The 22,606-nt window shown below is 32.5% G+C and overlaps 3 protein-coding genes across 11 annotated transcripts in view; all 3 read left to right on the forward strand.

The window, feature by feature from the left end:
• LOC127946067 (receptor-type tyrosine-protein phosphatase mu) overlaps window positions 1-995 on the forward strand; it is a 161,278-nt gene extending 160,283 nt beyond the window's left edge. For all 9 annotated transcript variants that reach the window (XM_052542364.1, XM_052542358.1, XM_052542366.1 and 6 more), the window contains one exon: window positions 359-995. In XM_052542364.1, coding sequence (XP_052398324.1) covers window positions 359-412 — 54 coding nt within the window. In that variant the 3' untranslated portion in view covers window positions 413-995. The remainder of the gene's footprint in view (window positions 1-358) is intronic.
• Window positions 996-3,778: 2,783 nt separating this feature from the next.
• Window positions 3,779-14,631, forward strand: LOC127945828 (GTP-binding protein Rheb). Its single transcript, XM_052541906.1, has 8 exons — window positions 3,779-4,072; window positions 8,247-8,318; window positions 9,315-9,382; window positions 9,535-9,617; window positions 10,201-10,257; window positions 11,746-11,793; window positions 12,850-12,931; window positions 13,923-14,631. Exons 1-8 carry the CDS (start codon window positions 4,021-4,023, stop codon window positions 14,013-14,015), a joined length of 555 nt encoding a protein of 184 aa, XP_052397866.1. The 5' UTR covers window positions 3,779-4,020; the 3' UTR covers window positions 14,016-14,631.
• A 1,961-nt stretch (window positions 14,632-16,592) lies between these two features.
• On the forward strand, window positions 16,593-22,031 carry LOC127946449 (gamma-crystallin N-B-like). The gene is made up of 4 exons (XM_052543034.1): window positions 16,593-17,031; window positions 18,325-18,573; window positions 20,331-20,476; window positions 21,821-22,031. The coding sequence occupies exons 1-4, from the start codon at window positions 17,011-17,013 to the stop codon at window positions 21,954-21,956; spliced, it is 552 nt and encodes a 183-aa protein (XP_052398994.1). The 5' UTR covers window positions 16,593-17,010; the 3' UTR covers window positions 21,957-22,031.
• Window positions 22,032-22,606: the final 575 nt, after the last annotated feature.

Here is a 22,606-nt window from a genome sequence, read left to right on the forward strand (position 1 = left end):
AGTTTTTTTTTTAAGTTTTGTTTGATAAATTCATGTGTAATTTAAAATTTCAAAGAGTTTCTAATTTTTTTTAATTAAAAAGGATTACTAAATGCAGTAATAACCTGGTGATATTCAAAATGTTGACTTTTTTCACATTAACTTATTAAAGAGAAGTTTATGATGAGATATGGTTTTAGTTGAAAATATTAAGTTATGAGTATTTTATAAATTAACCAATATTCTGGTCTGAAATGTGAAAACAGTAGAGAATTGAATGCCTTATAATAGTTAAACATTGTGTTCACAGACTGTGTTACACTGACCCCTGCTGGTGTGTGTGTGTGTGTGTGTGTGTGTGTGTGTGTGTCTCCTGCAGGATCAGTATAAGTTCTGTTATGAAGTGGCACTGGAATACTTGAACTCTGGGTAATCTGAGCGGACGCTGGTCTTCTTCTTCATCCTCATCATCCGGACACTGAGACACACGACAGAAACTGAACCTGGAGCAGAAGCCATGTTTCCAGCCAGCGCTCGCGTCTGTTCTTCTGTTCCTCCACACTCTTCTTCTCTTGCCCTGGTCTCACCGGACGCCTGTCGTCATGTGTGTGTGGAATGCGGCGTCTCGTGGATGTTGATTTGATCATTGTTTTTATGACGTCTCTGTACAGTCCGGTCATGTGCGGCGACCGCTCCGCTCTCTCTGTGGTTGTGTTTGTGTGGAACGATGGAAAAACTGCTGAAACGTCCCGTCCCGAGATCCAAAGCTTGTGTTCGTGATCTTTCTTGTTTTGTTTTTTTGTTTATACTGTAAATAGATGGAGTTCACCAGATAATTTATTCATTGACAGATTTTTGTGAAGCACACCGAGTGACAATCATGTTTTAATTTGGTCATTATTAGCATACGCATATAATAGTGACCAGATTGTATTGTTAACTTTTTATTTATCTGGTATGAAAAAATAAAACATAAAAAAAATAAAACCTATAAATACATATCTATATCTGCCAAACCTGTCGTGCGTGTGTTTTTTCTGCAATGAGGCACACAGTGAATTTTAATATGCATTGAACGTCTGTTAGATACCGTATCCCACAATGCAACAGTGTTATTTTAATATTATTATCGTTTTCATGAATATTATTTTTTATTTAATTTTTTGCTTGTTTACAAATTTTCATTTTAGGTTAAAAAAAAATAATTTAGTTGTTTGCGCTTTTTAGTAGATCTTTTTATATATATTTATATATAACAAAAAATATATATTAAAAGACGAGAGTGGTAAATGTTACAGACATATTATCATGGAACTGTTCAGTCTATTATTGATTTTGATTTTCACTTCACTTTTATCCAAGGAGACAGAACTATTTGCACTGTATTTATCAGTGGGACAATATTCACACAATACTATAACCTAGAAATAGTTTAAAGGGGTCACTTTCAGGTCACAACAGCACGAATTATGTGATTCAAATATTATGCTGATTTACAGTGAGTATGGGTTTCAGACATTACTCTTAAAAGACTCTTATTCTGTATGAAAGAATGAACCGACCACACTGAAGGAGGAGCGATTCGACCAATCAGATGAGAGGAGTGTTTTAGCCCCGCCCACAAGTGCGAATGAAATATTGAAGCCAAACCAATAGGCTTGTTCGACTTCATGCAGTTTTGCGCAAACCGATCGTCGGCTGACTTGAAGCAGTGCATGCCGGTTAGAAATTTTGTCCGACTTGATACAGCGCTGACGCCACGTGACTGTGACGTGTGCCGTCAAAGTACCACGAGAGCGATTCGAGAGTAGCCGGAGAACTCAGCCAGCGCAGCTTCTGAAGAGCGGCTGCACAGATTCTGATGACGACACAACTGATCCACGATTGGCTGGATTCACTGATGACACCGATGACGTGCGTTTCAAGTTTATTGCGAGTCGGCTTCAGTTTCAGAAATTCTCATATGGACTTTTAAAACAGTTCAATACGTTTTTATGTCGTCTTCATCTTATAAATCATATTTATTAAAAATTGTTTTACTGTATTTACTTTATTGTTAATATAAAGTTTGTGTATGTTTATTTTGCATGACTTTCTTTTTTATACAGACCTTTTACAGTATTCAGCAGCATAACCTATTCAAATGAGCATTTTTAAGAACTAACATGTTAATCTTAAAAGCATACAATCTAATGTGGTCATAAATGTATGCTCCTATACAAATGATACATAATACATTATGTTCCTCCATTTGTTTGGTTTCTTCATATTCTTTAGTTTATTTTGCTGTGTTTATACTTCACCTGCATGTGGTTAGCAAACTGCTAACAACTTGCTGTAACTTCAACTTAACAACATTCAAGACCCTTCCAAAACACCACTTATACACACATTAAACGCGATCAAGTAAGCAATCGCCACGTGATCTGCCATGACTGACGTAATTGCAGCAAACTACGGGAGCCACAACGTGTCCGGCTTCATATCTCCGTTTTCAGCTCCTCCCCACCTGCACGCGGCTACTCTCGCCGATCGGTTGCATCCAGCCGCAGCCGATGTCGAACACACCTAATTTCTAAACCTCAAACGAAAAAATTAGAAATCGAGCCAAAATTTCATTTTCCGTTTGTTAAACTAAACGAAGATATTTAGTAAATTTCCTACCGGGTTAAATATTCAAAACTAAATTTTTGATTAGTAAAATGTATTGCTAAGAACTTCATTTAAAGGTGATTTTCTAAATATATATATATATATATATATTTTTTTTTGCTCCCTCAGAATCCAGATTTTCAAATAGTTGTATCTCAGGCAAATATTGTTCTATATCCTAACAAACCACACATCAGCTCTCTTGTTTTAAAATCACCTCTCTGTTATTCTCTCTCTCTCAGGCGGATAGAAATGCAGTTTTGGGTATCAGACAAAATTGATATTTTCTGAAATCGAAAAGCAATCTATCACAACTGTATCTGGTTAAAACGGATTGGTATTTTATTGGTAGGCCTATATATTGTAGGCTTATTAATAATATCACACAATCAGCATTAATTGTGATTTTCAGTTAAAAACCCCATACTGCTTGTTGTGAGTTTGAGTTCACATGTGTCTGTCCAGAAGAGACTGACTCTTAACTTCATGTAAATCAAGAAGAAAAACAAATATAGAGCCAAAGAGAGACTCCAAAGATATACTTTTGAAGCTTGGAACAATGAAAAGGTTTGTGTTGTAATTTGAAGAGTTCAATAATTATAACTTCATAGATTATTGAAAAAAATAATGGTATGTTCATAAAGAGCTGAAGTTAGTCAAAGAATCTCGTTGAAGGACTTTTAGTGAGGCTTTCAAGAACCAAACTAATGTCACTAAACTCTAAACTTTTATTCCTAAGAAAATAGTTTTTTAATCCTTAAAATTTGAGTTTAAAACATTTTACCCAATACATTGTGTGGATAAAAGCGTCGCTAAATGTTGAAATGTAAATATGTTATAAATATGTTAAATATTCAGATATATAGCCTATTATCATTATCTGAATATGTTGGATAGTATTAGTTATGTATTGGATGTATTGAATAGTACTAATGATCAGGGGTAACTGCAGTTTTGAACTTTTCAAGCCTATAAATCAAATCAAGTCGCATATGTGTTTAATCCGGCGTTTTATGATTGACAGCTGCTGTCATCCAATCACATCCGCACTTCTAGAAGCGTTGAGTTCCGCTCAGCCAATGGTTGTGCGACTAACAGCTACGCGCCCCGCCTGTCAGAGCGAGTTCAGCCAATCCAGCGCGCTAATTCTTGCATAATTAACGCAGGTTCGCGGTGGGCAGTGACGCAGGGTCTCAGTCTCAGACTTTCCTCGCAATTCATCGAAAATACTCGCTTCGCTCGGCGGAACGGATTTCATACTATTTTCCCTTTTTAATCTTCACGACGCTGAAACTCAGAACCGGGTCAAACCCATGTGATTTCTATTGTTCAGACCAGACGCACCCTCCTCTTTCATGTGGATATTGATGCGGTAGAGAACAGATAAAGATGCCGCAGCCGAAATCGCGAAAGATCGCCGTCCTGGGCTACAGATCCGTCGGTAAGTCGCGTTGCGACGCGTCGTTTGCATCGGATGGCAATGCATGAGATTCGTGTGAATGTCACCCGTCGTTCACGCATGCATTTGATCACAGGCTGAAGTAGGCACGCTCTGTGACACATCAGATCCTGAAACGCACCGTGCATCCTCATGCATTTAACCCTAACCTGTCTTTGGGACGCGAATGCGGTTCTGCAGATGCATGCAGGCCTCAGTCGAGTCTCTAAGTGCTTATTATTTCATGCATTTTCATTCTGTTTGTCTGTTCGTATCTTCTGTACACATGTCAGCATCTCATAGAGGCCTGTATTCATTTACAGGAGCTTCATGATATTTCTATAAAAGGGTTTCAATCAGAGACACAAATATGAGCATCCTAACATAAGACTGCTAAATATTTTCATGTATAAAGACTTGATTCTGATTATTATACTTGAGTATGATATTATATTTGGAAAATATTTAGTTTTTGATTTATTTTATTCTACTCACTGTAGTTCTTCACTGATAGATGTATAGATAGAACAAAATAATGTTGAATAGATGGATAGATTTATATATTTATTTGTTTATTTAATTATACTATGCTTATATCCTTTTTATTTTAAAATGTAATGTATTTTTTATTATTGAATTATTTATTTTAATATAATTATGTATTATAGGAATTAATATAATATTAATCAATTAACCTTGTATGTGCAAACATACTTGACAATAAAGAGCTTTCTAATTATTTACATTATTTATTTATAATGTCTAATTGTATATTTTGCTTTTATTTAGATCTGTTTTTATTTTAGATTATAATAATAGTTTTATAATTGAATTATTTTAATATAATTATTTATTATATTAATATATTAATGCATTATTTCTGAATAAATTACAGTGTGCTGTTGTGAATGAGTTTAGACGTTGCAAGATTATCCAATCAGAGCCCAGATCCCAGTCTTAATTGTAACCCATATCAGTTTATTAACCGATATATCGGCCGATATTTTGAGATTATCGGCATCAGCCAGTACCTGCTACTTTATATCAGTTCCAATTAACAGTCAATGGTAATAAATAATGCTTTTAAAAATATATATATTTTAGGGAAATGTGTACAAATGTTTAAAAAAATCTCTGTGTGTGTACACATCTGAACATATATATATATATATATATATATATATATATATATATATATACATAACATATATACTGTATATACCAACTTTATATCAGCAATCTGTATCAGCCATCTAAAAAAACTATTTAATTGAAAACAAGCTCATATCACAAGATCCTGATCTGATCTCAAACACGCATTTTGTGTAGAATTAGTTCTATATTCAGTTTTAATGTGTTTCTCTTCACAACGAGTGACTCAGAAGGTCGGACTCTGATCTTTCCCATCAGCCCACTGGAGTCAGATCCTGATCTGCTGAATGGGATTGTGTCATTTAGAGCAGATTTCTTCTCTCTGCAGTTCAGCGTTTACACAGAACATGCGTGTGCTGATGTGTGTGACGCTTGAGAGAACATACCAACATCACGTCAGGACACACACGAGTGCACTTCAGCCTTTGAGAGCAGTTGTGCTCACACAATCACCACCACACCTCCAGCATTTAATCAAGTCATGTTTGCTTTGTGTGGTGTATGTGTATAAATAAATGCACCAAAATGGTATATTTTATTTTTATACCAAAAATGAAATGAATGTTTTATGTAGTTGAAAGCAGAGACATAAAATTTTGGTAATTGAGCAGTCAAAGCAATCGTTTATATTTATATCTGTTTTTTTTAATGCTGTTTTTATTTTAATATATTCAGTCGCCAACATTTCAGTGCATCCAGGTTATTAAAGTGAACTGAAATTAAAATGAAAACCATAAAAAATTACTTACATTTTAAGGGGGGGGGGGCTATATATTTTATATTTTTATATTTATTTTATGTAAATATATATTTTATTTACTTAATGGAAAAAAAATAAAAATAAAAATAAAACGGAAATAAAAGCTATATAGACACATTAAAAAAACACAATTACTAAAACTTTAACTAAAATAAAATACAAAAACAGAAAAAATATATTAATAAAAAATACAAAAGCAGAAAATATAAACAAAATGATAATAAAAAAATACAGAACAGAAAATAAAAAACAATTCAAAATATTAATAAACATTTTTAAAGTATGTGATTGGGTTTATACAAATCATTATTATGATATATCATTTTACATGTTCATACTACAAACAATGAATCTGTTTTTGAGTGATTTGCTAAAACATATTTTTGAAAGCGTGCAGAAAAATCCATGGTTTAATTTAATGAAGCTGTCAGCTCTTATAAAGTAATTTCAGGCTTCAATATGGCAGATGCACGTGAACTTTAACCTCAGATACCATGATGTACGTTTAAGCCGTCTCAGTTCTGTGCTCGTGACATTTCTGGCTCTCTTCTCAATATAACTCAATGCCGTAATCTTCACTAGTCTCACTAATGAAGGCCTTTGAGTTTCTGATGCTGATGCTGGACTCTGATTCCAAAAGCAGTGCAGTATAAAGTCATCAAACCGGTCTGATGCTGTAGAGTACAGTATTCTGAGTGTCCACTCTAGCGGTCACTGCCGCCCACATCTGGGCTGTGTTTGCAGGGGGTCACACACAGCCGATGGGAACTACATGTTCCTGATCCGTTTGCTCCTGTTTCACGCTCTATTTATAGAAGCTGATGAGGAACTCTGCTTGAAATCGATGTGTTTCCATTAAAACGGAGGGAAGGCAGGGCAGCTGCTGCTCTCTAATGGCTTTACTATCGAGAAACGCTTGTAACGATCAACTCGAAGCTTACTTTGAGTTGCAAAGCCTTTATAGACTCTTAATTCATAACCCTAGTCTGATCGTGAAGGATTCATATCTTCTAATGGAAACAAATATTAATTTTTGTTGTTTTCTTCAGCTTGCTTCATTTCTTAAATGGTTTTCTGTTGGTTGACGCCATTAATTGATTACTTTATCATCCTTTCGTCCTCTTCTCTCTGTCTTCCAGAGATGGTACAATAGACAATCCAATTTTTAATATTAGTGGTCAACCGACTGATCGTTTTAGCCAATTTATCGGTACCGATAAATTGCTGGAATAGAGCATTATCGGTAAAATATATACCGATAATTTACAAAACCGACCTCTAGAGGCCAAATATCTGAGCCCTCCTAAAGTTTGGCATCTTTAAAAGACATCCTGTTTGTATTTAGGCCTATAGGGAATGTGTTTTTACATTTTATAGTTGTTTCTTTAATCCGTAGTCTATTCACTATGAACTAACATGATCAATGTATAATAGATATAATATAAAAATGTATATAATGATGGTGCATCTCCAGAACTGCTCTGAGAGTCGCTTCATGAGCATCTGACCGTTTGATTTAAATAATACTAGCCTCATATCACATACACAGAACTGTAAAGGTATTAGCGGCAACCCTTCAAAATAAAAGTCAGATAAAATCCAGTTAATTCGTGATGGAGTTAGTTGTTTTATGTTTGTTGTGACTGAAGAATAGTGTTTGGAGTCAGTCGGCTGGTTCGAACAAAAGCTTATAAAATAAATGTTGATTTTAATGATCCTTCAAAGAGCCGCTCTTCCGTTCTGGAGCCTCCCGATGTTCCTGTGGACTTTTCCCTATCAATGAATGGATGCGGAGAGGAACTGACCGTTGTTATAGCAACAGGCTGCAGGGCGAATCTGCCCACACACTCGTGTGTGTGTGTGTGTGTGTGTGTGTGTGTGTGTCCTGGGTTACTACCACTGTTGGCAGCTTCATCACAAACGCTCTTCTGAATGGAGACGTGTTTCATCACACGCTGAGATCCAAATCAGAGAAATCATATTTTGCATAAATTTTTTTTTGATATTTTTACGGTAGGAAGTTATCTTCAAATTATCTTCATGAACATGATCTTTACCTAGTATCATAATGATTTTTGGCATAAAAGAGAAATGTATAATGTTAACACATACTATGTATTTTTTGCTGTTGTTATAAATATACCCCAGAGACTCAAGTTTGCTTTTGTGCTCCTAGATCACATATAGATTGATGAATCACTGATCTCATGATCTGAAGGTTAAGATGGTCGTTCTCTCTGACTGTGTGACGTTTGTGTGTTTCAGGGAAATCCTCCTTGACAATACAGTTCGTGGAAGGCCAGTTTGTCGACTCCTACGACCCCACGATTGAAAACAGTAAGTCAATCGGATCACATCCTACTGTAAAATTAATCAGAATCATGATAATTTAGGCTTTAGAATTACAATTTGCTCTGTTAAGTGATAATATGACTATGGATGATGTGCATTTCTACCGTGCTTGTGACTACTCCAGTTTGTATGCAAATGACTCTTATGAATCAGTTCTGTGAATGTGACTCACTGAATCGTTCGGTTACTCAACATCTGACTCACTGAACTGAATCATTCACATTTTTTTTATGCTTTTAGGATGTAACTCCTGTGATCTTATTCAATTAGCTTTCATTATTAGGGACATTTTATATAACATTTAAAGTCTATATAAAATATGGAAAAGTTGGGCACTTTAACAGAATTAATCACAAAATTAGATGATGAAAAATGAGTGTTTGTGATATGGACAGACTGATTGATCTTTAATGGCTTGTTGCTGCAGTGTGTGTGTGTGTGTGTGTGTGTGTGTGTGTGTGTGTTAATTATCTGAATGCATTGCCTTGCCGTGTGCCTGGTTCTGATGTGACTCTTATGATTGGACAATCTTAAAGGGGCGTGTCATAACTCAGTTATCAGTCAGTGGAATGGGCCGAGTGGGTGGAGTCTACTTGAGTGGGCGTGGCTTCCACTGCGATGACTCCACCTCCACTGTTCTGTGCTTAAAAAAGGCCTTAAAAAAGTGTTTGTAATAACTAGAAAATAAAATTTCAGTGTTTGTTTGACAACTGTTGGATGTTTAGTGAGACGTTTTCATGATTTGACTGTTTGCATCGGCCGGTAACTCTTTGACTCAATCCCAAATCATCATCTTTTCATGATTTCTGAAGATCATGTGAGACTGAAGACTGGAGGAATGATGCTGAAAATACAGCGGAGCATCACAGAAATAAATTACACTTTAACACAGATTCACACAGAAAACAGATGGTTTAGATTTTAAAAATATTTAGCAATTTTTCTGTTTTTTGATCTGGCGTCTTTTATTTATTTTCCCAGCATTTACGAAAATGATCACGGTGAACGGTCAGGAGTATCACCTGCAGCTGGTGGACACAGCCGGACAGGTGAGAAACCGTGTTCTGTCAACGAGTTCACCTTTAAATCTTGATTTAAATACAGATAAAATGACAAAAGCAAATAACAAAATGAAAATGATCAGTACGTTCTTCTAAAAGCATCATGTCATTGATTTGTTCTCTGAATCGCTCTGTTTCAGGACGAATACTCTATTTTCCCGCAGACGTACTCTATAGATATCAACGGCTACATTCTGGTGTATTCAGTCACGTCAAATAAAAGGTAAGAGATCACAGACCACTGCTCCTGAAGACTGTCAGAATATGGGTTATGAATCAAACAAAGCATCTGATTGAATTTGAGAGATGACGTCTCTCTTCTAGAAGATCTGCGCTCCCTCACAGAGTTATTAAATGAGATCATATTTGATGGATAGTAAGCGCTGATCTCAGACCTGTGGCTCTGTGTTCGTTCTTCGTCTCCGGATGTTTGATGTTAATCAAATGATGAGGTTGTCAGGCTCTGCTTTCTGTTTCATCCTTTAACCAGTTGTAAAATCTGAAGCAGAGATGCACAAAAAATCAGACTTAACTGGCTCTATGTGATTATTAATTTACAACACAAACAAGAGGGAAGCGTTTAATATAAAGAAATAAGTTTGATGTTGTTTTTAACCACGATAATGGTCATTTTACAGGTGTAGAATATTATTTATGGTTTTGCTTAATCTTTTTTTTTTTCAGTAAATATTGCAATGGTAATATTTTTTACTTTGCTTGTAATTGCCATTTTTGTTTTGTTTATTTTATATATTTTTATTGTCGTTTTCTGATCATTTCGGATCTGTCTCTCCTTTTCCTTGCAGTTTTGAAGTAGTACAAGTTATCCATGAAAAGTTGCTGGATATGGTGGGGAAAGTACAGTAAGTATATTTTATTAATATATATATATATATATATATATATATACACATACATATACACATACACACACACACTCAGTAGAGACCAAAAGTTTGGAAACATTACTATTTTTAATGTTTTTGAAAGAAGTTTCTTCTGCTCATCAAGCCTGCATTTATTTGATCAAAAATACAGAAAAAAACAGTAATATTGTGAAATATTATTACAATTTAAAATAATAGTTTTCTATTTGAATATACTTTAAATGATCATTTATTTCTGTGATGCAAAGCTGAATTTTTAGGATCATTATCACATGATCCTTTAGAAATCATTCTAATATGATGCTTCATTATCAAAGTTGGAAACCGTTCTGCTGCTTAATATTTTTTCAGAACGTGATACTTTTTTAGGATACTTTGATGAAAAAAAAAAAAAAAAAAGCTATGTTTTTAAAATATAAATATTTTGTAATAACAATATACACTACTGGTCAGTAATTTGGGGTCAGTAATTTATTTTTCTTTCTTTTTAAAAAAAAATAAAATCAATACTTTTATTCAGCAAGGATGTGTTAAATTGATAAAAAGTGATTGTAAAGAAAATATATTATTAGAATATATATATATATATATTTTTTTTTTAATAAATGCAGTTCTTTTGAACCTTTTATTGATCAAATATATTAGACAGCAGAACTGTTTCCAACACTCATAATAAATCAGAATATCAGAATGATTTCTAAATGATCATGTGATCGACTGATGTTACATGTGACACTGAAGCTGGAGGAATAATGCTGAAAATTCAGCGCTGCATCACAGGAATAAATAATTTTTTAAAAGTATATTCAAATAGAAAACTATTATTATAAGTTGTAATAATATTTCACAATATTACAGTTTTTTTCTGTATTTTTGATCAAATAAATGCAGGCTTGATGAGCAGAAGAAACTTCTTTTAAAAACATAAAAAATAGTCATGTTTCCAAACTTTTGGTCTGTACTGTATATACAATTATTCTTATTACTTTTATTTTCATTTGCAAGGTTCAGTTTTTTTCCAAAATGTTTTTTTTTTCTTTCTACTTACATTTGCAACGTGTTTTTTATTTATTTATTTTTTTAGCATTTCTAAAGTGCAGTAGTTTTCAAAGAAAACTATATATTAAATTATATTAATTATTAAATCTATTAAATTATATGAATTATATTTGCAAAGTTCAGGGTTCCCCCCCAAATGAATTTTTTTATAGATTTATTTTATTAGCACTTGCAAGGTTTATTTCCCCCCAAACAAAAATATTAAATTTAATTAGTTTTTAATGTGTGTGTGTTTTAGCAGCATTTGCAACATTCAGGTTTTGTCCAAATTAAACCAATGTCCACAATGTAATGATTTCTGAGGAAGACGTGATGTTTAATTAGAAGACATGCTTAATCTTGAATGTATTGAGGATATGAAGGGGCTCAGTTAATGTCTCTGTGTTATACATGTATTTTTCCTAGAGTACCCATAATGCTGGTGGGCAATAAGAAAGACCTTCACATGGAACGGTACGTTCTGCTCTGATGATGATTCATGGATGTTCTTCATCTGATTTTGTGTGTGTGTGTGTGTGTGAGAGAGAGAAAGTCGGAAATAATCGACTACTCGAGCGGGCATTAACCATAATGCATGCAGAGAGTTTGCAAGTACGATGTGAATTTTAGGATTACAGTATTGCGTGTAGCTGTTACTTTCTATGACCTTATCTATGTTGCATGTCAAATTTAAATATGTAAGGTACTAATTAGGGGTGTGCCCGAAGCGGAATACCCTATTCGGAATGGGTATTAAATTCAATGTACACAGACTCAAGTAGATTATGTCTTTGGTTCTTAAACTGTGACAATTTTGGCTCACATTTAACAAAAACCCACCAATTCACAACAAATTAGAATATGGTGACATGCCAATCAGCTAATCAACTCAAAACACCTGAAAAGGTTTCCTGAGCCTTCAGAACAGTCTCTCAGTTTGGTTCACTAGGATACACAATCATGGGGAAGAATGCTGATCTGACAGTTGTCCAGAAGACAATCATTGACACCCTTCACAAGGAGCGTAAGACACAAACATGCATTGCCAAAGAAGCTGGCTGTTCACAGAGTGCTGTATCCAAGCATGTTAACAGAAAGTTGACTGGAAGGAAAAAGAGTGGAAGAAAAAGATGCTCAACCAACCAAGAGAACCACAGCCTTATGAGGATTGTCAAGCAAAATTGATTTAAGAATATGAGTGAACATCACAAGGAATGGACTGAGGCTGGGGTCAAGAGGTCAAGAGCCACCAAACACAGACGAGTCAAGTTAGAAAATGAGAAAGTTTGAGTTGCCTTGCAAACTAAATGAAAAAGTTTAGGTTTGGTTCATAAATGAAGAAAATGACAATAAAAAAATGGTAATATAAAAAAATGACAAATGCACGTAACAGAAATGAAAAAACATTACATTGAAGACACAACATAAAAGCATAAAAGCAGCAGTGCTCTGATTTAACGGATGTTTTTAACTGTAGGGATGTTGTGTGTGTGTGTTATTTCTGGAGTTGACTGGTTGTGTTTCTCTCAGTGTGATCAGCTGTGAAGAGGGAAAAGCTTTGGCAGAATCCTGGAACGCAGCGTTCATGGAGTCCTCAGCCAAAGAGAACCAGGTGATGATGCGCTTCCTGTCCCCCCTCTTCCTCTTCCTGTAGTGTGTTCTGACTCTCAGAGGACACTGGTTGATGATCTGATGATTCTTTGAATCGGCTGACGTCCTTGAATTATTGAGTCTCCAGAGCTTCATTCTCTGCTGAAGCCCAGTGTGTGATTTACAGTCACTGCATTTATTGTTATTATTATTACTATTATTATTATTATTATTATTAAGGATGTTTCAATACCTAAACTTTAATCTTTGGTGCGTGCTGACGCAGACACCTGTGTTTCCATTACAATTGTAATTTGAAAAAAAAAATTTGAGTAGAAACTGTTCTTTTTGTATCACTGAGATACCATTATAGTTTGTTTATTTCAAATTAGTTTTTTACTTCCATACTTTACATTTTTTATTTTAATTCAAGTTGTAGTCATTTTTATAATATGTAAAATATTATAAAAACTAATATAGTTTTTGTTTATTTTACTTTAGTTCTAGCTATTTTAGGACATTCGGGGGAAACTAAATGAAAATAATTATTTTGTTAGCAACTAGCAGAAATAAAGTTTATATATATATATAATATTAGATTTTATTTTTATATTTTATTTTTTCAAGTTTTTGTTTTTGTTTCTATGTCTATGGTTTTTACTTATTTTATTTTGATTTATTATAGTACATTAAGTGAAAAGTAAAAACATTGTTATTATTATTATTCCAGTTTATTCCATGTAATTAAAAAATATATAATTTTTAGTTATTGGTAGAGAAGGTTGTGGGTTCGATTCCCAGGGAACACATGTGGATAATGTTGATACTTTGGATAAAAGTGTCTGCTAAATGCGTAAATGTAAATATAATATAATGTAGTTTAAGTGACGTCAGTGGAAAGGAAAGTCGTTTCAGCTACAAGGTTGAGTGATGAATGAATCAAGATGATGATTTTAGATTGATTTTAATGCGCGTGTGTGTGTGTGTGTGTGTGTGTGTGTGTGTGTTGGCAGACGGCTGTGGAGGTGTTTAAGAGGATAATCCTGGAGGCGGAGAAGATTGACGGTGACGCTCCTCAGGGCCGGACATCCTGCTCCATGATGTAGATAACCCCGCCCCTCCCTGCCATGACCCCGCCCCTGGCCTCCCCTGGCCCCGCCCCTCTCCCACAGTCTGCCCCGCCCACCAGAGAACCAGCACAAACTTTCCTAGCAAGCATGTTTGTGTGTTTGAGGCTGGCGTTTGGGCTTGGCTTGTGTTTCTGCTCCAGTTCTAGGGTTCCCAGATTTGAACAGGGTTCGAGACGTTGATCTTGAGATGTTTCTAGAAAAGTGTGTGTTTCCAGCTCCTCCTGCAGCACTGGACACTGGGAAACACATCCCTCTACTTGAAGTGGCTAACTGCCTGTTTCCTGCATAGACATGTCCGCTTTTTCTTTTAAACCGGTTTTATACGTCACCTGACTTTACGTTTTTTTAGATGTGTGGTATTTTTCTTTTATTTATTCCTGTGTGAGACCGAGTCTTTCTGAATAACACACAGCCTTACGTTTGCGTCTCGCTCTTCTCTACCTCTCATCCTTCGCTCTGTTCCCCGAATATTTATAAATCGTGTTTCTTAAACATAATTATGGCCAATAAAGCCGGCAGCATTCATTCAGAAGTGAATGTTGTTGGACTTTTGTTTGATTGTAATCATTAAACGCAGCATTTTGTTTCACTATCTCTCGAGTCGCTTGCTGTGATTTATTATAAACACTAGACGTATGTCTATACAACAACCTGTTCTTGATAAGAAAATGTCATTTTTATTATATATTAATGTTTTAACACACATAGAATTTTTTTTTATGCCTGGAAATATCGCATCGATTTCTTAATTTAAATAAAGTATAATTAAAATAATGAGATTTTGGTTTGGTGAAGTGTGCAACATTTCTAAATTTCAATTAAAGTTTATATCCTTAAATTTCTGAAACTATAAAAAAATAATTGAAACTATAAAGAAATATTTTTTCAATTGAAAATTCGTATAGAAAAATTAAAATTAAAAATTTTAACTAAAACAAAAAGTCAATGCTTAAAATTAAGGAAAAGAACATTTTATTTCAGTTTATTTAAAGTTGATTTACATATCTAAATTTGAAATAAAAATAAACTAATAAAAATATAAAAAACAACAAAAAAGAATACATTTGAAAATCCAAATGAAAAAAAAAGCTATTGAAAGATATTAATAAAAACAAGAAAATATTCAGTTTTGATTTTAATTTTAAATTTATGGACAAAAATATTAGTTCATGTAAAGATTGAAGCATAAAATGATAAAATAATAATAAAGGTGATTGGAGGTGATAAAATGTATGTGTTTTGTAATTTATTATTTAAAAAGTTCATTTTCTGTTTCAGTTTCATTAAAAAGCTTAACCTTTTGACTCGATTTTGTTTGTTTTCTGTCAGATATCTATCAAGGATATATTTACATTACATTAAATTCATTTTCTTAACATGTTTTCTGGTGAGTATTGTTTAGTCCATCCTTTTATAAATCCCTTGAACTAACAGAGGCCGCTTCCTGAATGTCATCACCCTGCAGGAAGTGACATCATTTTGGAGGGAAAACCACACCGAGATCACTAAGTATCAGTGGATTTGATGGATTCTGGGATGATTTGTGATGTTTGATGGTTTGTGTCGCTCTAAAAACATTTATCCTGTTTGATCAAAACTGAAATTACAAATATATATATTAAATGGGAATGAAAAATATAAATATAAAATAAAAACTAATAATGTGACATTGTTCCTTAACTAAAACTGTATCTGGAATACTTATAAAACTGTTAAAAAATTATTATAAAAACTAGTTAAAATCACAAAATTACATTTATTTATCGATAACGTTTTAAAATGCAACTGGAAAATCTAAAAATTAAAATATTTCTTTGAAAATATAAAAATATTAACTTAAAAAATAGTGGAAATATAATTTCAATAGCTTTTTAATAAAATATATAAAAATAAAATGTATAAAAATTACAAAATTATAATGAAAACTGCAAGGAATGGCAAAAACTAAATTATTTAATTTATTATTCACTCATGTATTTATTAAAATACAAATAGAAAATAGAAAAAACTAATTCTAAATATTAACTTAAAAAACTACTTAAAATAAAATAGCTTTTTAATAAGGGTAATACAAACTATATAGATATTTAAAAAATAAAAAGTAAAAATCAAAAGAAAGTTTTAAAACACACAATTATTTATTTGTATTATTTATTAATGTATTTATTAAAATACAAATGAAAAAATATAAAAAATACAAATATTAATAACCTAAAAAAAGATGACTTAAAATAGTTTTTAGCTTTTTAATAAGATTAATAAAACTATATAGATATTTAAAAAATAAAACATAAAATGACAGTTAAAATAAAATCTAGTAAAAATTACAAAAACAGAATTAATGTTTTTTATTATTATTTATTCATGTATTTATTAAAATACAAATGAAAATATAAATAACTATAATTCTAAATATTGTTAATTAAAAAAATAATAATAATTACAGGAAAGAATGTTTTTTTTTCAGCTACAAACATTCAGATGATTTCCTGATTTATTTTTTTTAATGGAACAAAAATATATATAGAATTGTTAAAATAAAACTAATAAAATGTCAAAACTCAGAAAACGACTGAATTTAACTCAAAATACAAACAGAAAACAAAATAAATATGACTGAAAACTGTATAGACCATCAGTTAAATCTGTCATGCGTTCAGATCTGATGTAGATGTGATGCTGGTGTTTCCTCGATCGGAGAGCGTCCTGATTCCTCCCGAATCCTGGTGTCTTGTGTCAGATCCTCAGAAAGCAAGGAAAGATCGGCTGGTGTCAGAGATCTGCAGAAGCAGCAGAATCTGGTGATGAATCAGCAGCTGGAGGAAAGCGTGCCGTCAGCACAAGCCCAAAGCTTCTCCATTGTGTGATCTTTGTGCTGCGGATCCGGCCAGATCCTATATATTGACCCGTCCAACTTTCCCCTCGCACACTTTCTCTCGTGTGGGTGAGTTTGGACACGATCCAGTGGAAAATGTCGCAGTATTCAGGAAAGGTAAGAGTTCAGAAACCACATCCGATCCTCTCCTGAGTCCAGGCCCTTGCAGTGCGCTTCAGATATCAGTGGAGATTACTTTATTATTATTTTGTTAAATGTCTGTTTAGATTTTTTAGATCATTTTAGTCTAATTTATTTTGTTAAATAATTCAGTTTAAACTTAACTAGAATTAAAAATGTTGCCCTGGCAACTAGCTGAAAAATTATAATAGTCAATTAATTTTAGTTTTTTTTTTTGTTTTAGTTAATAATAAAAAAATTTATACAATATTCGTATTTTGAATTAGTTTGTTTTTTATATATATATATTTTAATTTTAATCTTCGTTAAAATTGAAGTACTTTTGTTTCCGTGTTTTTCTAACTTGTATTATTTTTAAATGTCCATTTAGTTTGATTAATTTTTATCAGTTTTATTTTTATTTTTTATATTTGCATTAGATTTTATTTTTATATTTAATTTTTTTTTTTTTTTTTTTTTTTATTAAAGTGTTTTTGTTTTGATGTTTTTGTAATTTTTCAAATGCCTATATAGTTTGTATTTATTAGTTTTAGTCTATTTAATCTTATTTTAATATTCTGAATCATTTAACAGTTTAACTATAATTTATAATGTAATTTATGGTACTTAAATTTTAGGAATATCTTTAAAAAAAAAAGTCTAAATATTTTTTATAAATGTTTATGCATTAGTTTTATTCTATGATATTGGTCTATAATAAGTGTTTATCTATGTATTTATTTATTTTACCATGCTACATTTTTGTAATTTTTCTACATAGTCTTACAAATGTTTTTTTTATTACTTTTTGATCATTTTGTTTTATATAATATAAGGAAAATGTTGCCTTTGGATTTTTATTTTTTGTTTTATATATATATATATATATATATATATATATATATATATATATATATATATATATATATATTATATTATATTCTTTTTTTCATTTATTTAAAAATGTTTATTTTTATTTTTTAGTTTTATGTTTTATTTTTTTATTTTTGAGTGCATCCTTAGACAAAAAAAAAAGACAAAAAAATTAAAAACTAATTGTCAAAAAGTTATTTTATTTTATTTATTTCCACTACATGTTGAATATAATCTTAAATGATTATTATTATTGATTTTTTCAGTTAATGTTAATTTAATTTCAAGTAAGGTTGTAAAGGTTTTAGCTCACAGTGACAGTATTAAGCTGGTCTCGGTGAGTTCCTGTCATCTTCAGAGGGTTTTGTCCTGACTGTGTGTCGTCTGACCGCGCTCCTGTGCTCCTGCGCTCCTCAGATCGTGTTTTACGAGGGCCGCTGCTTCACCGGCCGCCGGCTCGAGGTCTTCGGAGACTGTGATAACTTCCAGGACCGAGGCTTCATGAACCGAGTCAACTCCATCCGTGTGGAGAGCGGCGCCTGGATCTGCTTCGATCATCCGGACTTCAAGGGTCAGCAGTACGTCCTGGAGCGAGGAGAGTACCCCGAGTTTCAGCGCTGGAACTCACACAACGACCACATGGGCTCCTGCAGACCCGTCCGCATGGTGAGAGACACACACACACACACACACACACACACACGATCACATGGGTTCCTGCAGACCCGTCCGCATGGTGAGACACACACACACACACACACACACACACACACACACGATCACATGGGCTCCTGCAGACCCGTCCGCATGGTGAGAGACACACACACACACACACACACACACGATCACATGGGCTCCTGCAGACCCGTCCGCATGGTGAGAGACACACACACACACACACACACACACGATCACATGGGTTCCTGCAGACCCGTCCGCATGGTGAGACACACACACACACACACACACACACACACACACACGATCACATGGGCTCCTGCAGACCCGTCCGCATGGTGAGAGACACACACACACACACACACACACACGATCACATGGGCTCCTGCAGACCCGTCCGCATGGTGAGACACACACACACACACACACACACACACACACACACACGATCACATGGGCTCCTGCAGACCCGTCCGCATGGTGAGAGACACACACACACACACACACACACACGATCACACGGGCTCCTGCAGACCCGTCCGCATGGTGAGACACACACACACACACGATCACACGGGCTCCTGCAGACCCGTCCGCATGGTGAGAGAGAGCCTAAATATCACCCTTAGTTTCGACTCAGAGATCACTAGTGCTTTCACATCACACTCTGAATCTATCACAGATCGAAGGAGAAAAGCTGAAATTGTTGGCTATTTTCTTGTAAAAACATATTAAAGTGACATTTATGAGGCCCATGCATTACAACAGACATGATTTATATTTATACTCTTTGCATTTTTTAAAACCTTTACTATTTTTAAATGCATTATACATTTGTGATAAACATCGACACATGGCCTCGTTGCATTTATCAACATGAAATAAATAAGTTGCACGGTTATTTAAGCATTGAGATATATATATATATATGTAGTATTTTAATTCTTTTAAATTGGTTTTTATTTTTATATTTTTTATTTTAGTGTTTTGTAATTTTAGTAGTTTTTATTGTTTTTTTATTTCAGTTTTAGTTTTTTATCTTGTTTTTAGTATGTTAATTTTAAATAGTTTTTTATTTTTATATTTTAAGTGTTTTTTATTTTGTCATTTTAGTATTTTTTAAGTCTCTTTCTTTTTTAAGTTTTAGTGTTTTGTTTTGCTATTAGTATGTCAATTTTAAAAAGGTTTTTATTTTTATATTTTTTATTTGAGTGTTTCTTGTCATTTTAGTAATCTTTTTAAAATCAGTGTTTATTTTTTATTTTAAATGTTTTCAGTATGTAAATTAAAAAATATATTTTTATATTTTTCATTTTAGTGTTCTTGTCATTTTAGTTTTTTTTTGTATGCATTTATTTTAGTTTTAATGTTTTTTTTAGTATGTCAATTTTAAATATGTTTTTATTTTTATATTTTTTGTATTTATTTTTTGTCATTTACGTATTTTTTTTAAATAAGTGTTTATTTATTTGTTTATTTACTTTTTTTTTTTTTTGATTTTAGTGTTTTTTTTCTGGTTTATTTATTTTAGCACGTCAAGTTAAACTAAATAAAAATGGCAAACTAGCTGACAAAAGTTAATTGTATTTTATTTCATGTTCTTTAGTTGTTGTTAACTATAATACCAGTGTTAATTTAAGAGCATTGCATTATGGGATGTCAGCTGCTGTATTCTACTGCAGTCTATAGTAGAACAGCGTGTGTCAGAACTGAAGCGGTGTGTGTGTGTGTGTGTGTGTGTGCAGCACGGAGAGCACTACCGCATGCAGCTGTTCGAGGGCTGTAACTTCACTGGTCAGTGCATGGATCTGTGTGACGACTGTCCCTTCCTCCAGAGCCGAGGCTTCAACACCAACTGCATCAACTCTGTGCGAGTGTTCGGAGACGGAGCGTGAGTCACTTCTTCAGTAGTTTCTAGTTCCTTATTTTGACATTACCATCTCTATTTGTTTATTGTGGTATTTGTATTTAGCTTTTTATTTAATTATTTCAGTTAGTTGCCAAAGCAACTTTTCTAATGTTTACGTTTTTGAAGTTGTATTTCAAGTTTAATTATTTTTTATATGTTAATGTTATGTGCTTTTGTCTTTTTTTTATACTTTTTTTATACATTTCTATTAAGCTTTAAGTTTTTCATTTTAGTATTTCAACTTAAAAAATATATTTTATTTATTTTTTTATTTCCTTTTTTTTGTTTTCTTCAACAATTTTAAGTGCTTTTGTCTTTTTTAATAGTTTCTTTAGATTATATATATTTTTATCTAGCTTAAATTTTTAGTTTTAGGTTTTATTTAAGTACTTAATTTTTATCTTATTTTAATTGATCTCATATTTTATTTATTTAATTAGTTTTTTTTGTATTAGTTTATTTTGACATTTTCATCTCTATTAGTCTATTAGTATTTCTATTTAGCTTTTTTAAATATTATTTAGTCATTTTAGTACTTCAACTTTAATCATATTTCATTTACTTTTTTCTGCTTTATTTCAATTACCTTTTTTCTTTCAGTTTTAGTAATGTTTTGTGCTTTTGTCATTTTCTATTTAGCTTAACATTTATTTTTTATTTTATAAGTACTTAATTTTATTTTAGTTCATTGCAAAGACAACATTTCTGAATAAAAAAAATATCTAATATTTTACTTTTATTTTATTTCAGCTTTCTTAAATTTTTTTCATTTTCTTATTAGTTTTAATTGACATTATAATCTCCATTAATCGATTGTATTATTTCTATTTAGCTTTTTAGTTAGTTTTCAAAGCAACATTTCTAATTGTCATTTGTTTTAATCTAAGATTTATTTATATTTATTTATATATCTGCTCTATTTCAGTTACTGTTCAGTTACTTTTTTTAGTTAACATTAGTTAATGTTATATGCTTTTGTCTTTTTAATTTGTACAAAATATTTCTATTTAGCTTTATTTTTTTATTTATTATTTCAATTTAAAAAATATATTTTATTTTTATATTTTTATTATTATTATTATTATTATTATTATTATTATTATTATTATTTTACTTGATGTTATGTGCGTTTGTCATTTTTATTAGTTCAAATTCAGTTTTAGGTTGTCTGTTTTAAGTCCTTAATTTTATTTTAGTTCATTGCCGAGAAAAAGATTTCTGAAATGTATCTTTTCATCTTATATTCAGTCATGTAATAGTTATTTTGTTTCAGTTCTGAGTGTAGTTGTCTGTCTGAGTCTGATCTGGTCTCTGTCTGGTCTTCAGATGGGTGATGTATGAAGAGCCCAACTTCCGCGGTCGCATGTACATCGTGGAGCGAGGTAATTACTGCAGTCATAACGAGTGGCAGGCGCAGAATCCCAACATCCAGTCCATCCGCAGGATCGTCAACTACTTCTAAACCCTCCAGCGTCCGTTTCTCTCTCAACATGTAAAATAAACTCAGAACCACAATCAAGATGGTATTTTATCACAAGAGTCTCTGTGTCTGTCACTGACTCCAGAACAGCTCTGGACTTCATTACACTCAACACTGGGAAGTTAACGACACACACACAACACACACACACAACACACACGGACACAATTGTTGACAGAAGATTTCTATTTCTTTTTAACTTTCTGTTCATCTGTAAATCCTGAAAAATAAAATGCATCAGTTTCCACAAAAATATTAACTGTGTTCAACACTGATAATAATCAGAAATGTTTCTTGAGCAGTAAATCATCATATTATTCTGATTTCTGAAGATCATGTGACACTGAAGACTGGAGGAATGATGCTGAAAATACAGCGGAGCATCACAGAAATAAATTACACTTCAACACAGATTCACACAGAAAACAGATGATTTACATTAGAATAATATTTCACTATTTTTGATTAAATAAGTGCAAAGAAAACTACGTTTTTAGAAATATTAAATATTTCATTTTGTCCAGTAATTATATTTATATATTTTTTAATATATATTTGAAAACTAATGACACTGAATTAAATGTGAAAAGCACCAGAAAAACACAAACAGTATTTTCTTAAAAAAAAAAAAT

Source organism: Carassius gibelio, chromosome A24, assembly GCF_023724105.1.
Source record: "Carassius gibelio isolate Cgi1373 ecotype wild population from Czech Republic chromosome A24, carGib1.2-hapl.c, whole genome shotgun sequence".
NCBI classification, from domain to species: domain Eukaryota; kingdom Metazoa; phylum Chordata; class Actinopteri; order Cypriniformes; family Cyprinidae; genus Carassius; species Carassius gibelio.

Coding starts and splice junctions, on each gene's coding strand:
- LOC127945828 (XM_052541906.1), top strand. CDS start 4,021: ATGCCGCAGCCGAAATCGCGAAAGATCGCCGTCCTGGGCTACAGATCC. Junction 9,618..10,200: donor TCAGTCACGTCAAATAAAAG/GTAAGAGATCAC, acceptor TTTTCCTTGCAG/TTTTGAAGTAGTACAAGTTA. Junction 11,794..12,849: donor AAAGACCTTCACATGGAACG/GTACGTTCTGCT, acceptor TGTTTCTCTCAG/TGTGATCAGCTGTGAAGAGG.
- LOC127946449 (XM_052543034.1), top strand. CDS start 17,011: ATGTCGCAGTATTCAGGAAAG. Junction 18,574..20,330: donor CCTGCAGACCCGTCCGCATG/GTGAGAGACACA, acceptor GTGTGTGTGCAG/CACGGAGAGCACTACCGCAT. Junction 20,477..21,820: donor CGAGTGTTCGGAGACGGAGC/GTGAGTCACTTC, acceptor TCTGGTCTTCAG/ATGGGTGATGTATGAAGAGC.